The 17,677-nt window shown below is 37.9% G+C and overlaps 1 protein-coding gene across 1 annotated transcript in view; it reads left to right on the top strand.

The window, feature by feature from the left end:
- LOC141507380 (zinc finger protein GLI2-like) overlaps window positions 1-17,677 on the top strand; it is a 125,615-nt gene that overhangs the window by 78,605 nt on the left and 29,333 nt on the right. The window contains exons 4-6 of the mRNA XM_074214972.1: window positions 3,512-3,713; window positions 7,120-7,333; window positions 10,606-10,719. Of these exons, the coding sequence (XP_074071073.1) occupies window positions 3,512-3,713; window positions 7,120-7,333; window positions 10,606-10,719 (530 nt within the window). The remainder of the gene's footprint in view (window positions 1-3,511; window positions 3,714-7,119; window positions 7,334-10,605; window positions 10,720-17,677) is intronic.

The following is a 17,677-nucleotide window of genomic DNA, read 5'->3' as shown; positions in this document are numbered from 1 at the left end:
CGCCCCAGGGGCTCACTTTCTAACATAACATTGGGGAATCTGATGGATTGACTATGGTCTCAGTGAGATTCTTGACATCCAGACTTCAGGGGGCAGACAATGGGCAAGCAGGATATGTGCAGTATAAACTAGGGGTAGTTTCAGAAAGAAGGTATTTAAGGGGTCTAGAAAAGGCTGTTGATAGAAGGAGGGGGTTTTTAGCTGAGTCTTGAAAGAAGCCAGGAAGCAGAGAGGTGGAGAGAGAACATTCCAGGCATGGGGGACAGCCATAGGAAGAGAACAAAGTGTTAGGTCTGGTTGTTTGTGGGAGCAGTTTCTGGAGTAACAAGTGTACCTTATAAGGTCATTATGAGTAAACCGCCTATTTAGAAATCAAATTTTATTCATCCATTTAAGGGTAATTAGGCTCTAGGAAGTTGATTCACATTAACCATATTCACTTGAGATGGATTTATAAGCCAAAATGCCAGTTTATTACTTTACTAGGGAAAAAAATGTGTGCTGCTTCCATGAATATTGGAATACTTAAATCAGCCAGCTATCTCCCAGAAGCAGGCATATGGTGAAGGAAGAGAATCTGCATTCAAATTCTGACTTCTAACACAATACCTATGTGACCTTGGACAAGTCACTTAATTTGTCTGGAACTCAATTTCCTCTTCCTGAATAGGAGTAGAATTGGACTTGATGATCTACAAGGGCATTTCACCTCTAAACCCATGCATTGTGTGGGAATTCTTGTTAGCCTGTTATTTCTGCAACATTTTAGCCTTATATTTCCTTTCTAAATTTGGAATTCTTGTTTCTGATTTCTTTTGTGGTCATCACCATCTTGAATCCACACATTCCCTCTTTCAGCATTTCTATTTCCTAGTTGCCCTACTTCATCTAGAACTCTCCTATCTCTGCCTTCAGATTACCTGCCTACCAATGCCACTGTTAGCCTTCTGGATTTCTGTTATCTGGTCTTCTTCCATGCTAATTGTCTTGAGATCTGAAGTTTCATATAATAGCAAACTGATTTCACTAGTGAGCTGACTCTTTCCTTTTTATCACATCCTGTATTACCTGCAATAAGATGCTAGCTTCACTTAGACTCGTGTAAGGTAAATCAAACATTTATAGGATCAGTGACCTCTAAAGATATCATGCTCCCCTCTGTTTGGGTGAAATTCATAGGAGGCAAAAATCTCACTTAAATTATCCCATAATATATAAAATCTTGGACTCAGAAAAGATAAACCCTTTTATTTTATATGAGGCAAATTAATTTGCCCACAACAGTATATAGAACTGGGGTAGGTACCAAGGTCACCTGATACCTCTTTCCAGGAGTCTTTTTGACTTATCATATTGTTTCTGCTTTTCCAAAATAGCATCAATAAAATCATGATTATTACATGGAAAAGGTATTCATGTTACCTAGACAGTTCTAAAGTACTCAACAATGTGCTAAAATCTCTTCCAATTAGGGCTTTTTACACATAAAAGAATATTTTTTTAAAAAATAGAATAGTAAGCACAAAACTAAATGCAAGCAAAATTTCTCAATCATTTAGTGAGTATCAATTATGTGTATGCTAGGTGTTACAGAGGATCAAAAAAGTCAGCATTAGGTACAGATCTTACACTCCAGAAGTTTTCATTATGGATGATGATGATAGCACTCATTGAGTAAATTGGGAAAGAACTTTATAGATACTATTTCATTTTATCCTCCCAAGTCTAGAAGGTAGATATCCTTGTCATTCTTATTTTACAGATGAGAAGCTAAGGCAGGCAGAGATTAAATGATTTGTTCCACAGTCATACTAGTAAGCATCTGAGGTTGAATTTGAACTACCATCTTCCTGACTCCAGATCCAGCTAGATTCTAACTTCTAGCTGGAAAAATTCTAACAGGGAAAAACTAAAATATTTCACTTTGCTTATTTTAACACTAAGTTTCCTGCCCCTTTTAAGAAGAATATCCATTAGAACATTTAGCATTTAAGTGAGTGGTTTAAACCCTGAGACTCGGTTTTCTATATGTAAACTGTACCTATCTTTCAGAACTACTATGAGAAAGTCATTTTGAAGGAACTGTAATATAAAGGCAAGAGTACTTGATGGAGACCAAGTCTAGCCCATACTTTCCTATCACCTTGATATGTGGCCTTGGGGAATTAACTTGGTTTTTCTAGTCGGTCAATCAGTCAATAAACATTTATCAAGCACCTACTATTAATCAGACCCTCTGTTAAGCACTGGAGGGATATTAAAAAAGGCAAAGATAATCCCTGCCCACAATCTAATGGGGAGAGAATATACAAAGAAATATATGCAAAGCTAGCTATAGACAGGATACTTAGGAAAAATTAATAGAATAAAGGCACTAGAATTACAAGGGATTGTGAAAGTTTTCCAGTAGAATATGAATTTTAATTGGCACTTAAAAGAAACCTAGTACTCAGGAGCAGGGGAGGAGGTTAGACCACAAGATCCCCTGGTTCTTTCAGCTCTTTGAATCTGTGACTTATAAAAGTGAGCTTCTCAGTTGGAAGAATAAGCATTAGAAGTGTATTGTCGTTGGATATTAGCCATAATATTTTACTTTTGTTTATGTATATGATATTGTCCTTAGATAGTATATCTCATTTTTTAAAATGAAAAGGAAAGATGACCTGGAATAATTTTGGGTCTTCAAGAACTAAGAAGAGAGACAACAGACAACTACTAGCTTCCAAGGACTGGAAGCTCCATGCTTACTTTCACCCCTGGCACCAAGAGTTTAAAGCCAGGTTCAGGCAGCTACCTTTTATATGGACAAGTTTGAGTTTAGCATAATGGAAAGACTTCACATTTGCAGTCAATGTATTTGGATTCAGATTTTTACTCTACCATTTAACATCTCTGAGACTCTCAGTTTCCTATGTGTAACAGTAACAAAGTTATTTATGAGAAAGGCATTTTGTATACCTTAAACACTATGGAAATAGAAACTATTATTATACCATATATTATATAAATTCACTAAATTTCATACTTGTACATAATCTAACACACCTGCAGATGAGTGAAGCAATGCCTAAAGCACTACACCTAGAGGTAGGAAGATTTGAGTTTAAATCCAAACTCAGACACTTAGCTGTGAGAACTTAGGCAAGTCACTTTAACCTGTTTGCCTCATCTGCAAAATAAGAATAATCATAGCACCTGTCTTCCAGGATTGTCAAGAGTTTCAAATGAGATAATAAATGCTAACTATGGTTGTGTACTCTTTTAGCAGAATATATGGTGCTTAATAGGGACTGGGTCTTATTCCTTCTTGTATAACATTGACTTTCTAGGTTCAGGGACTGCTTTATTTTTGTTCTGTATCCTGGCTCTGAACACAGTGCCTGGCAAGTAACTAACAATGTTTGCTGAATTTAAGTTAATTGACTGGGCGGTTTGTTTTAAAGGTTCTTCTTTCAATCTCACAGAAAGCATTTCAAACTAACCAGCTCTGCCTTTGCTCTTTCCTTTGCAGTGTCCCGATTTTCCAGTCCTCGGGTGACCCCAAGGTTAAGTCGCAAGCGGGCCCTGTCGATCTCCCCGCTCTCAGATGCCAGCATTGATCTGCAGACAATGATTAGAACCTCTCCCAACTCTCTGGTGGCTTATATTAATAACTCCCGAAGCAGTTCGGCTGCTAGTGGTTCCTATGGACATCTGTCTGCGGGGGCAATCAGGTAAAAGAGAGAGAGTGGCATGTTTGATCTTTGGTTAAGAGATTGACTACAAGGCCCTCTTGAACTTGGGAATCTCCCATATCAGGGAAAGCAAGTTCTCAGGTGCCAGTCTAATTCAGTAAGACTAACTGCTATACCTCAGAGATCAGAAGCTTTGGTCTGGGGGAATTTGGTGGGAGTGGTATTTAATTGGTCCTTTGAACTGTGGGAGATGGGCAGCAAATCCTTTTATAGATCAGCATAAAAGTAACTTTTCCCATTAATGTTGTGTGTTTCTTAAAGACTAATGATAAAGAGTCCAAGTAGACTTCTGTGGGATTCATCCTCAGTTCTGACTTATTGGGGAGGGTGAGAGGGGAGTCCAACTTTCATCTTATACCCTCCCTTCTGATGTGAATGGTGAAACTGGTCAGGTCCATGACAAGAGATACAATCATGAAATCAAGGACACACCCCAGGTGGGTGTTTTAATTTCCACTGAATATTAACTGGGTCATTAAGCTGCCAGGTTGTCTGTTGGACCATAACCATAGTATTTACACTAAGGAATTCTCTATCCCAATGACAAATATCCCATTGTGTTATATAACAAACTACCTGTCCAAATCCTATTTACAAAATCATATTAAGAATCCGCCTTTCTTCCTCCCTTCCTGTCTATGCAGTCCTTGGCCACTCTCTTATTAAGGATTTCATTCCATAACACATTAGAATGAAAAAGTCAACTTATTCAAAACTTGGAGAACAGTCAGATCATAAAAAAATGTTGGGAAGTTTAAATAGTCTTCTGCCCTTTGACCTGAGGGTAAAATTGTTTATAACTAGTCACCACTTATTGGGATGGGGTGGGGGTGGGGGCAGCTCAGCTGTTATAAATGGTACCTGAAGTGGTGATGCAGGTAGGAGTCTCCATCAGCCATGCTCTTCTGTCAAATGAGAAACTAGTTGTTAGTGTTAAACGGCTAAAGGCTGCTCTTTCTGTTCCCTACACAGAATGTCAAGATATGTGTGTTGACCTCACCTAATATTTTAGAAGAGAAACAAAAGATATTTCAGCTTCACATAAATGAGGGATGGGGAGGAAGCATATTAGTGAGAGCTGAAAGATAGAAAAATGATAGAAATGGAGTCCTCTGTCCCCATATTTTCACACCCTTCTACCCAGCTCTGGCCCTTATGATCCAGGAAAAAAGAAAATCAGATTGTAAATCCTAAGAAAAATTAGGCAATGAAATTTAAATAAAACCATATAAGAAAGGCAAAAATAAAATTAGTAAATGATCCCTTCCATCTTTATTCTTTTTTGTTTAAATTCATGAAGATTTACATCTAAGGGAAAACGTTGTCTACTCTATACTAGCAGGCCTTTGTGTAACCTTAGCCGAGAGTCCTGACACCAAAGGAAGAAGTAATGTGACTTGTGGGTAGAAGATATGTGAGAAGAGTGAGTCCATGCAAATTTTGTAGCCTAGATAAAAGATGTGCAAAGACCTGGATAGGTCTTTTTGTTATTGTTTGTTTCTTTTATTTAATTAGTGTGTGAGGTAAACTCCATGCTTACTTATACTTCTGGCACCAACAATTTAAAGCCAGGCACAGGCAGCTACCTTTTAACTGGTATCCAAGCAGCTTAAAAATTCAAATAATCAAATGTTTGAAATTTTTTTCTGCTTGGTATGTGATGTTATACAATTTACTTAAACCTCTCTTGGTCTCAGTTTACTATTCTGTAAAAGGAGGAGAACGAACTAGATGAATTCTAAATCCTTATTTATCCTGGACTTTTGCTGAGAAGGAAAACATGTGTATGTGTGTGTGTGTATGTATATATATATATATATATATATATATATATATATAAAACAAAAGTTTACACAAACAAAACACTCTAAGGAGATATCAGAATTCATACAGACCCAGTCCCATATTCTGCAATTTTACTTCTATAGGACGATATAGTGATATCAGATATTCAGAATGATGGCTCTAATACAACTGATGTACCTCACTAAAGACAGATTTAGTTATGATCAGCATCATTTTAAGACATTGTTTTTTGTGTCATAATTCTGTGAAATTCAGTGACATTATATTATATTATATTATATTATATTATATTATATTATATTATATTATATTATATTATATTATATTATATTATATTATATATATAAATTCATAGGATAGCTCTGTTATCTATAATTCTATAAAAAAAGGACCCCCTCCATCCCTGGACAAATGAAAGTCTTTGTTTACAATGTGATTTTTATAGCTTGGCATTTCAACAGTGTGCTGCCTGATAACTATGGAGACTAATTGCATCTTCATCATGAGTCAGTCAACCAACCGACAAGTATTTATTTATTATTAACCATGTGTCCAGCATGTGGTATAATTAAAGAGACATAAAGGATATAACTTATGATCTGTGTAACTTTGGGCAAGTCATTTAACCTCTGGGCTTTAGTATCCTTATCTGTAAAATGAGGAGTATAAATTATATTTCTAAGGTCTCTTCCAGCTCTAAATCTATGATACTATCATCTTGTGTTTTTAAGCCATTAATAATATAATAGAGAAATGAAATCTACAATTAGGACACAATTAGGAAACAAGAATAAAAAAACACTGAACTTTTTAAAATGCAACTTCAGAAAAGGAGAGATTACTATGGGTTAGAGCCAATAAGAGAAGGAAATGGGACTTGAGCTGAGCCTTAAAAAATAAGTAAGTTGGGCAGAGGTAGGATATTCCAGGTGAAGGAACACAGAGAACAATAGGCACAAAAGTATGTTGGGATATGCAGGCTACTTGGTGGAAACCAGTTACAGGAGCAATGGGGAGAGACAGGAACAAAGGTTGATGGGTAAAGTCAGCAACAGACTGTGCAGTACCTGAAAACCAAGCAAAGGAACTGAAGATTGATTGAAAGGACAATAAAGAATTATTTATGTATTCTTGATATGGGAAGTGACTTAGTAGGTTTTCAGTAGGTTTTATTTCAATTCATTTCATAAGGCCCTAGAATTCCCTAGAATTTGAATATGGACTTTTATCTCTGTCTTAACCTGACTGTAATGAGATCAGATATAGGTTTTCTCCTTTGTTCCAAAATGATAACTTCTCATAGAGATACATTTCCTTCTTCCCAAGTCCTCTTTGTATCTTTAGTTTGTAAAAACTCAATTTAAGTACGAGATCTTTCTGCCAGTATCTTTCTCCTCCAAAACTATCTGTATTTTTGTGCTCATTTTGAATACACACACACACACACACACACACACACACATATGTTGTCTACCTTAATAGAGTATATGAGCCTTGAGCTATTTCCTATATAGTGGGAACCTAATACTTGACTGATTGGTAGAGTAATTTATTGATTGATTGATGTTTTTTGTTGCAGCCCAGCCTTCACTTTCCCTCACCCCATCAATCCAGTGGCCTATCAGCAGATCCTGAGCCAGCAGAGGGGTCTGAGCTCAGCCTTTGGACACACCCCACCCTTAATCCAACCCTCTCCCACCTTCCCTAGCAGGCAGCACATGGCTGTCATCTCAGTCAACCCCACTCCAACACAGCTCAGCAACAGCAGCAACTGCATAGCTGACTCAAACCAGGTAAGAGGTTGGGAAGGAAGGAGGTACACATGGTTAAAATTCAAAAAAGATGTTTTGTCTTTTTTTTTAAATATGTAATTAATCTGTAATTTAATCTTTAATTTGTGAAATTTAATCTGTAGGAGGAGGCCAATAGAATTAAGCGCTGTGCAGTCAAACTTTATTTTGGACTTTTTCTTTTCTATGCCAGTTATTTAGAATGTCCTGGTATGGGTGATTCGTGTAGGCTTAACCTGTGGAAAGAACACTAGAGTAGAATCAGGAGACCTGAATTCTAGTCCTCATGCTTTGAAACTCAATGATAAAATAATTCCTACCTTGCTTAACTTGCCATATAGTTGTAGGGATGAAAGAAAGTGATTACAGTGAAAACGCTTTGGAATACATAAAGCAACGAATTGTACAATTGTAAAGAATTATTATGAAAGCTGAAAAGGGTTTTGTAATGTTCTGAATTGTATTTCCCCAATTTATAAACCAGTTTCCCCTAAGGCACTTATATTTATATACATTTTAGGGAAAACATCCCCAAAATTTCCTGATCCACATGTCTGCAGGGTCTGATAATATCCCATGGACTCCCTTACTCCCATTCTCCTCAGTTCAGATGAAAGGTTGCCCACAGCCTTGTGGTCAACCACACAGGACCTGACCTGATGGAAAAATCAGATCCCACTGAAGTGAGAGGAAGGAGCCTCCAGATCTTTATTTACTTTTTAATTTAATTTTTATGACCCTCCTCCCCAAAATATATTAAGATCCTTAGTGTTGACAATAGGATGGATCAGCAGAAGGGTATTAAACTGAAAGTCAAGGACCCTTCATGAGTCTAATCCCTGCTCTTTCATTAACTTCCAGTGACGCTTTGTTGACTCACTTCCTCTCTCTCTCTCTCTCTCTCTCTCTCTCTCTCTCTCTCTCTCTCAGCACTGGTTTTCTTATTTATAAAATGAGCAGGTTTGGATAATAGTTCTTTCTAGATCTCTTTTGGTTTTTAAATTCTATTGTCCTCATGATGCCTAATATCCTTCCCAGCGCTAAAATTCTTTTAGCTATGGCAAAGGAAAAGAGAGGAGGAAAGATATTTTGGCATTTTAAATCAATGTGGAGAAAGGAGGGGAAGAAACAGGGAAGTACTGATATTTCATCATTGAGATGATTGGGTTATTAACTGACAGAAAAGTGTGGAGGTGGGAGAAGGGGTGCTTCGAAAGGGAAGCTAGGTGGCTATTTGAATGAGCCAAAAAGATACGTGTTCAAAGTCCACCTCCAACATTTGCTAGTTGTGTGACCCTGAGTGAGTCATGTAAACATTCTCAAATAAGATATTTGCAAAGCCCTTAGCATACCATCTGGTACCACAGAAATGTCTAATAAATAACTTATTTTCTCTATCTCTCTCAACCTCAGTAAAATTAGAGAGCTGAATTTGGTAGTCTCTAAAATCACTTCTAGCTCTAAATCTATAATCCTGTATCTGCTACTTCTTCAACCTAGTGAAACTTGACAATGAACTGTGAAAGATTTTGGGGATAGTAGGAGCCTATGGAATTGGAAGGACAGCTTGGTGATGTAATATATAGAATGTCTGGCCTGGGATTGGGAAGACTCATCTTTGTGAGTTCCAATCTGTCCTCAGACACTTATTAGCTGTGACCCTGGGCAAGTCACTTAACCCTATTTGTCTCATATATAAAATAAGAACTGGAGAAAGAAATGGCAAATCACTTCAGTGTCTTTGCCAAAAAAAAAATTCAAATGAGGTTACAAAGGATCTGGACTTGACTGAAACAACTGAACAACAAAGTGGAATCTGATCTCACTAAAATTTGGGGGATTCGAGACAACAAGGAAAATTTTGCTTTCATACTCAGTCCAGGCTCAATCCTGACCAAGAGCTTTTCCTTACCATTATTCTGACATAGACTTTCTCCCTCTACACTAGCCAGAAAAATGTCCAAATCTTTCTAAAAGAGATACACTGCCCCTAATGTATGGTTTTCCATCAATATATGGACACATCATGGTTTTGAATGTCACAGAGAAGCAAGAAGTAGGTCCTTAGCCAATCCTAGCCAAACAACCTCAGTCATGATCGTGGCCATATTTCTAGCAGAAAATGACAATATTGAGTAAAGAACATGAGGATGGACTATTCTTGCTTTCAAAATTCCCAAAATGATTGGAAAAAGCCATGCTCACTAGCATCCTTTCACAGTTTTCCCTTTTACTAATGGTTTTAATTCCCATGGTTGGGGGGAACGACACACTTGGGAGTAAGGTTAGTGGTGAGTGGGAGTGATTTGCCTTAATTTTCTCATCTATAAACTGTGGTGAATGCTTGGACATGTTCTCTGGAGGAAAGATGAGCAGGGTGGTGAGATGTTATGGACACCATGACATAAGAATTGGTTTAAAGAACTAGGGATCTTAATCAAGGGAAGATAAGGAGGAAGTGGAACATGATCACTGTCTTCAAATATTAAAAGGGGCTATTATATGGTAGATGGATTCACCTTGTTCAATCTGGCCTTGATTTAATTTATAAACAGAAATCAACTTCCTCACATTCATAACTGTCCAAAGGTAGACTTGGTCCCTCCTCACCCAACATTTAAAACCAAATGCAAGAGAACCATTTTTCTGAAGATGTCATAGTGGAGATATCTGTTCATATCTGGGTTGGTCTAGATGACCTTTGAGGTCTCTTTTGGTGATAACCTTATAGGTTAAGGTGGTATATCAGCTAAAACCAGAATGGCTCTTGGTCAGCTATCCTCTGATTTACTAGTGTCTCTATATTTTCTCTCTCTCCTTTTCCTCTCCTCCCTCTTGGACATATTTGCACAAACATGTACACACACATGTAGAAATGCATACATGTGCTTGGTTGTCAAAGGGACAATTCCAAATTTCTACCTATGAGTTTAAAGGGCCCTTCCCCTAATTTCATGGCATAGAGGTCAAAACATAAGTCTTCCCATCAGACCTAGCACCTCTGTGACCCTGAGGAAGTTTGAGTCTCAGTTTATTCTGTAAAATGGAAATGATAATATAGGTACTTCCTATTACATGGGCTTGTTTTGAAGAAAGCACACTGTAATCCTGAAAGTCCTATCAGGGACACTTAGGATGATACCTTCCTCACAACCCCTCCCCCGGTTCACCCATCTCCATCCACTGCTGACCATCCCCTCTTGCAGCGAGCCGGCTGCATCCCCTGGACCTTCCAGAGCTTGACCCTGACACGGGTTCTCCTCTGATCTCTCCAGAACAAGCCAAGCAGTGAGGCAGCAGTGAGCAGCACGGTCAATCCTGTAATTAACAAGCGCAGCAAGGTCAAGACCGAAACTGAGGGGCTGAGACCAGCATCCCCACTGACGCAGGTAACCCCTCCTCCCTAGGCTACAATGCCCATTTTCTGCCTCCCCCTATCCCCACACACCCAGAATGCCAAGGCTGAAGCAGTGATAGAGATTTTACCAATAGAGCCCCCCACACCCCATATACACTGCCCCTCCCTTCTTGGTGGGTTCGTTTCCTATTGATTTTCAAGACAGCCCCAGCTCCCAGAGGGAATTACACACATACTGGTCAAAGGATCTTACCCACTTCCATCCATTGAATGAAATGCTATTTCTTTGGGAATTTGGATGCCTGCTGTGTGGCCCAGGAATGAAGAGGGATGGGACATTTATGTGGGGAACCTCAGAAATTACACTACTTGACTTGACTTTCCAAGACTGCAAAGCTAGCAGTCCTTGTGTCTCTGAACAGACATAGATCATGGAGGAAAGGAAGCGCGACTCCCAAGTTCTTAGCCCTGGCTCCTTCCAGCTCAGTGTGAGATTGTTTGTCACACTGTCCTCGGCAGTAAGGACACACCGTCTGACACCAAGGAGGCCCCTCGGGCCTCTGCTTCCTTTCCCCTGTTATACCATGGAGAGCTGCCCCGCTGCCAATTGCATCCATCGGACCATCCTTTATCACAACTGTAAACTATCAGGCGGACTCTGGGCACTTCATTTTCATGAAATATTGGACTGTGTTATTGTCAGATGAACAGAGGTGTTTATGACAAATTCCTCTTCCCGCACGGAATCTAAAGTGGGTCTCTGCATGATGCATGGGTACGGTGAGGCCGGCCATCATCGAGGGGCTGGTAAAATTGATGAAGATAGCATATCGGTGAAAGATAAACATGCTAGAGTCAGCGCGATTAGGGGAAGGAGGTCGATCTCCTGAGGGAAGAGGCTCAAAGCACACCAGAGACCATACAACCCAGCAAATTCATCTAGCCAACTTGGGGACCCCTCCTCCCAGACCCTCCCACCCAAATAAAATAAAAATGAACTGTAGCCTGCCTGCTCTGTCCTCTAACTTCCTAAATACTCAGACCCAGAAGGAATGGTCACTTTGAATTTTTTTTTTAAGGCAATGGAGTTAAGTGACTTGACCAAGGTCTCACAGCTAGGCAATTATTAAGTGCCTGAGGTGGGATTTGAACTCAGGTCCTCCTGACTACAGGGCCAATGTTCTATCCCACCTAGCTGCCCCTACTTTGAATTTTTTGTCATTTGTCAATACCCCTTGTGACAAATTCTTGCTTGAGTTTAGCTCCAGGCAAAATTTTGCTTCTTAAAACAAATTTGTGTTGTTTCTTCTCAAAGAGAAAAAGAAAATAAAAGATTTTCCTCTTTTTTTCTCTTAGCTACTAAAAACCAAACAGCATACAAAAATAGTGGGCAAGTTTTAACTTTGAGGCATTAAGGAAACTCAACACATTTGCCTCAGTATATTCCCTCTGATGTCTTTAGGTGGACTCTTTTATCCTTTCCTCAAACTGTATTTTAATCTGGAAGCTGCTTCATATCCTTTCAAAATTTAAAAAAAAATGTACTTAAAGTTATTTACAATTTTCTTGGAAACCCATAAAGCTAAGTCTATAGAGGACCTGGAGAGGTCATCTTGTTCATCTCTCAGTCAACATGTAATTGTCATCCTAACAGATGGGCATTGATTCCACTTTTAGTCCTCCTATATTTTCTACTTACTTGGGATTTTTTTCCATTTTTGATTGTTTTTTTTTGTAACATAAGAGTATTTGGTATTTAGGATGACAATTTAGTATGAACACAATTACAAAGGATGACACTTTACAAAAAAATCAACTAAAACACTCTTTTTTGAGGAATTAAATAGGAATGCATCTTGGAAGATAAGATTTTCTTTATCACTTTCCTTAAAATCAACACTCACTAAGAGAAATTAATTTCAATATCCTTTCCACTTGAAAGCAGAAACTTAACATTAAAGTGAGCCAATGAATTTTGGCAAAATAAGATCCTGGGTGGTCAGAACTTGCCTTCAACTTCCATTGTCAGTCCCAGTGGAATCAGTGGGAGTTATGGATTTAATCTCTTTGGGGAGTTGTCCTCTTAAAACTCAAATAAATGTTTCTCCCAGGAGGCTATTCCAAAAGCAAAACATTTTCTGGTTGTCATCTTAAGATGATATTTTAAATTTAATACAAGCTTTTAAAACATCTGTCCCTGGAGAACAGGAGGTAGATCCCTATTATGTTCTGAATGGAGGCTTGAGTGAAAAAACAGACCCAGCCCTCAGGAGAACTGCCTTTTTCTCCACTCTGATTTTCCCCCTTATCCCCCCACCTTCAGTCACTCATATTAAGTTCTCTTCCCAGTCTTCTCTGCATCAAAATGTGTGCTTAAGGGAGATTCTGATATTTACACTTGAATGTAAATTTAAATCACTGTGTTTCCTCTCCCAAGAATATTAGGATGTTTGAATCTTCAGCTTCCTTTCTAATTAATATTGTATAATGATAGAACTGGAAGGAACCTTAAAGACTGTAGGCCATGTCCATCTCCAGAGAAGGAGATGAGTCCCAGATAGAAATAATGACAACTCATGATTACATATCAAATTAGTGGCAGACTAGGATTAGAACCCAAATCTTTTAGTCTCTCAACCCAATATGCTAGAATCTATCCCCCATCTGCCTAAAATGATAATTGGTCTAGATCACCTATATGGAATTAAAGGTTTTCCCCCTTTAACAATTTTTTCAGTGAAGAAGTGGTTAAGGTGTAGAGGATGTGGTGACAACAACCTTCCTTAGCATTGTGACCAATTCTTATCAGCAATGACCCCTCTCCATCTAATCTAACAAATTTCTGGGTTTTTCCTATTTTCAAGTAGATATGGCTAAATGAGTCACCTGCACAGTATTCTTGCTCTCCTTAGTACATCTCCTTGATTCCCTTTTCCAAGACCCTAAAGGGCAGGTTCTAAGGAAGATACAATACCTCACACATACCTAGATGAGACAGGGAAGGTTCCTATCCCTGGATAAGGAGGTGCCTGATTTGTGTGGTCCTGGACATCTTTCCATAACTTGTCTCAAGTAAGTGGGGGCAAGGGGCTGGTTCAGATCACCAGTGCCCAACAGTGGCCTCTTTTCATCTTTAAAGTCAGAGTACTTGCTTTACAAGAATGAAGAACTCATTAGGTGAAAAGAACTCTTCCCACTCCTTCCCTTGACTGGAGATTTTCAGGGATCCACTTGTCAGGGATATTGTAAAATAGATTCTTGTTTTGGAATGGAGTGGTTTAGAAAACTTCAAAGTTATCTTCTAAATCTGAGATTCTATGTCACTCTCCCTATCCTCCAATATTATAGCCTATTCTGCTTTTTGGTGAAAATCACAGATAATAGCATCAATAATAGCTATTCTGAATCCAGTTAAAAAACTTAGAATCATTTTATTTTGGCATCCTCATGACTAACAAGAAAACTCAGAACATGACTTCAGCATTGCACATAAATCCAAAATCACATTCCCAACCAGAGACCATATGAGAAAACATAGTCAAATTAACATAACTGGCTCCTTCATTTGATAATTAATTGTTGAAGCAAGTGAACAAAAAGCATCTTCAAAGATGCTCTGATGATGGAAATTAGACATTAAAATGAAGTGTTAGCTCCAGAATAATTCAATGATTAGATATATGTATAAATTACAGTTGACTAATAGAAAGGAATCATGACCATATGATTCAGTGAGTCTAACATAAAAGATATCTAGTGTCTTTGCTCTTAAACTTGACCCAAAAGGAGGACCCATCAGTGGAAGAAGAATGACATAGAAGGGGACGAATGGATAGATGAATGGATGGGTGGTTGAGTAAATACAGAAAAAGTCAGCAACCAAAAAGATATTCATTCTCAAGTATAATCACTCTAATCAAATGAAATAATGCATATAAAGTTTTGTGCAAATATAAAAGTACTCCATGACAGTGAATATTAATGTGGCCAAAAAAGGGAATTCATGACTCCCTGCTCTCTTTAAATTAAATGACTAGATATTGAGTACCTGCTCTGCCCAAAACCCTGTTGGCATTTTCTATGAGGGATTGTAAAATAAATATAAGACACAACCTCTGGCCTGGAATACTTTGCTTATCTAATCTATTTGGAATAGTAGCAATATAAAACAATATATTACTAAGTACCAAATGTAATGTACAAATAGTAAGAAGGCTAAAATAGGAGAGATCAGTGTGGGTTAGAGTGCTTCGGGAAGGCTTCATGGAAAAGGTGACACTTGAAGGAGACTTTGAAGGACTTGAATAAGCACAGATAAGTTGGAGATAGCATTTTAGGAAGAAAAGATAGCATCAGCAAAAGAGAACAGATTATATTCCGAAGCCTATAACTGATTTCTTTCTCCAACACTCTCTTCTACCTTCTCTGCCTCTCATTTTACAGATTTGTTTTCATTGGATTTTCTTTTTAAAAAACAAATAAACAAAACCCCAGAGGTCATTGCTTCCATCCCTGAAGTTGTAGCCTGGTTGGCTTGACCTGTTTTATTCCTTTTAGCTCTTGCATTTCTTTTCAGACAACTCTTTTATGGTTAACCTATTATCTATTGGTGACAAGCAAGCAGACCCAGACCACAGAGAGGGAAATTATTGATTTCCATTCACTTGCAGACTGCTAGATTTCTCACATTTCACCTTTGCTTAAATTTGTTTCTCATCATCCCTTTAGTTTTGTTTTTCCCTGAGCTTTTCCATTGTCCCAAAACCCAATAAAGCCTCCTTTGCTTTTGGGTCCTGTCCTTTTTTGAGGGTCTTTTCCTCCCATTTGTGGTCCCTGCCCTCTAAGGTCCAGTGAATCGCTTTTGTCAGTCCTTTCTACATCACTCAGTGTTTCATCATCTGCATATTTCATTAACATATTATTTGCAACCTTCCACCTGACCCCATATACATAGCATTAATTAGAAGGATAAGAGGGAGCAGACCTATCCCGCAACCCCTCGGTCACCAAAGAAGACATTTCTTGTCACCATTGATTATTACTCCATGCTTATTATAGTGTTTCAACTGTCATATGTCAGCCAATTTGAATTCATCTGGTGAATGAATTTTCATTAGATGCTACATCATAACCTTTTTTTCCATTCTAAAAAGAGAACAGCAACACTTTCTTTTCTGCATTTGCAACACAAATCCCAGGCCCTTTACTTTTTTGGGGGGTGGGGGTGGAGATGGGAGGGAATAAGAAGGAAAGGGAAAAATATACACTTTTTGTTTTTTAACAACTCATTTCTTAAGAGTTATTTAGGGATTTGGAAAATAATATTAATTCTTATATGACAGCTCAAAGAGCTGAAATCCAATGCTATGTCTGACTCATCCTGCACTTGGAACTCATGCCAATAACAATCTCAAAGTGCCTTAAAATTACACACTGCAGAACAGTTGACAATTTATACTGGTTCCCTTACAACTGAGATGACAAAGTCAGGCACAATTGACTATAATTTTGGAATATTAAGATTAGGCTCAACATAATTTGGGGATAGGCAGAAGCTTAGGGGTACATTTCTTTTTCTCTCCCATCCTTTGATTTCATCACAATTTACCTTTTGTTTTTAATTTATCATGACCAATTTTGTTTGTAAGTTTATTAAAGTGATCTCCTTGTCCCTCAGACCACCCAAGTCCCCAAAGCATTCAAAATTTCCTTCAGACTTATTGTCCAATTGCCTATAATCCTGCCTGCCTCAGTTTCCCCAACTGTAAAACAGGGCTAATAATATCCTTCCTTCCCAGGATTGTTGTGAGAATTGAATGAGATCATATTTATAAGGCACTTAGTTAATTTTAAAGTGCTATATTAATTACAATCTTTGAGAAGTAAGAGTCCTCCAACGTCTTATATATAGTCCAACCCCACCAAAAGCTACACCAAGGAGTGACTCCACTTTGACTAGAACCCAGATCTTAGACCATGTGGCCAAATAGCTCAGATCCACTGACTCCAAAATGTTAGCAACTTTACCTGACCTTGCCCTTGTCTAAATTCCATGCATCTGTATGTCATGATATTTAATCTTGTAGCTAATTTGGTAAACTGAAATTAGAATTTTTATCAATTCCATTAACATGAAGACTGTCATAGAGTTGTTCTAGAGTCAGAAAATTGAAGTTCTAGTCACCAATGTGCTTAACTTTGAACAAGGCATTTGACATTTTGGGGGTCTCAATTCCCTCAACTGTAAAATTCAGAGGTTCACTAGATTAAAAACTAAGGTCTGTTCTAGTTCTAACTATATGATCTTATGGTCTGACTTATGATCATCGTATGTTCATTTGACTAAACAGGCCCTTCCTTTTCCAGTATCTACCATTCTTTCTCTTTTTTAAATTCATTAATTTATTTTTGAAATTCATTTTAAAAAAATTTCAAGTTCTAAAATCTCTCCCTCCCTCTGCCATCCATTGAGAAATTAAGTAATAGGATCCCTATTATATATGTGGAGTCATGCAAAACCTATTTCCTACTATATTTTCTCAATAAATACATTTACTTTCTGTTTTGCCAATGACATATTAGTTTTTAAAGGAATTTCAAAGAAAACTTTGCATCCCTGCCAAACTTATGTTCCTCTTCTTTCCTAAATAAAAATGGTTTTCTATTAAGATAAGTAAAATTTGTCATCTATGATAAGAAAAAACTCTTCACTTCAGCTTAGTGACTTTAGGCAAGTGTCTCGCCTTCTCTGTGCCTTTTCATAATTTAAAACCATAGGTAACCTATCACTATCACCGGACTTAATCAAAGATAAAGATGATAACACCATCTAAGCTGTTACATTTCTTACCTCTGTAACTAGGTGAAAACAAAGCTGAATTCCCTCATCTCAGCCAAACTAGTCCTTATACAGGTTAATGAAACCTGATATTTACTCAGATTCTAGGCAATAAGAATAAGCTGGATAATAATCTCATCACCTTAATGGG

This window comes from Macrotis lagotis, chromosome 1, assembly GCF_037893015.1.
Source record: "Macrotis lagotis isolate mMagLag1 chromosome 1, bilby.v1.9.chrom.fasta, whole genome shotgun sequence".
In the NCBI taxonomy this organism is placed as follows: Eukaryota; Metazoa; Chordata; class Mammalia; order Peramelemorphia; family Peramelidae; genus Macrotis; species Macrotis lagotis.
Note: the sequence above shows the minus strand (reverse complement) of the source record. Positions and strands in the feature narration are given on the sequence as shown.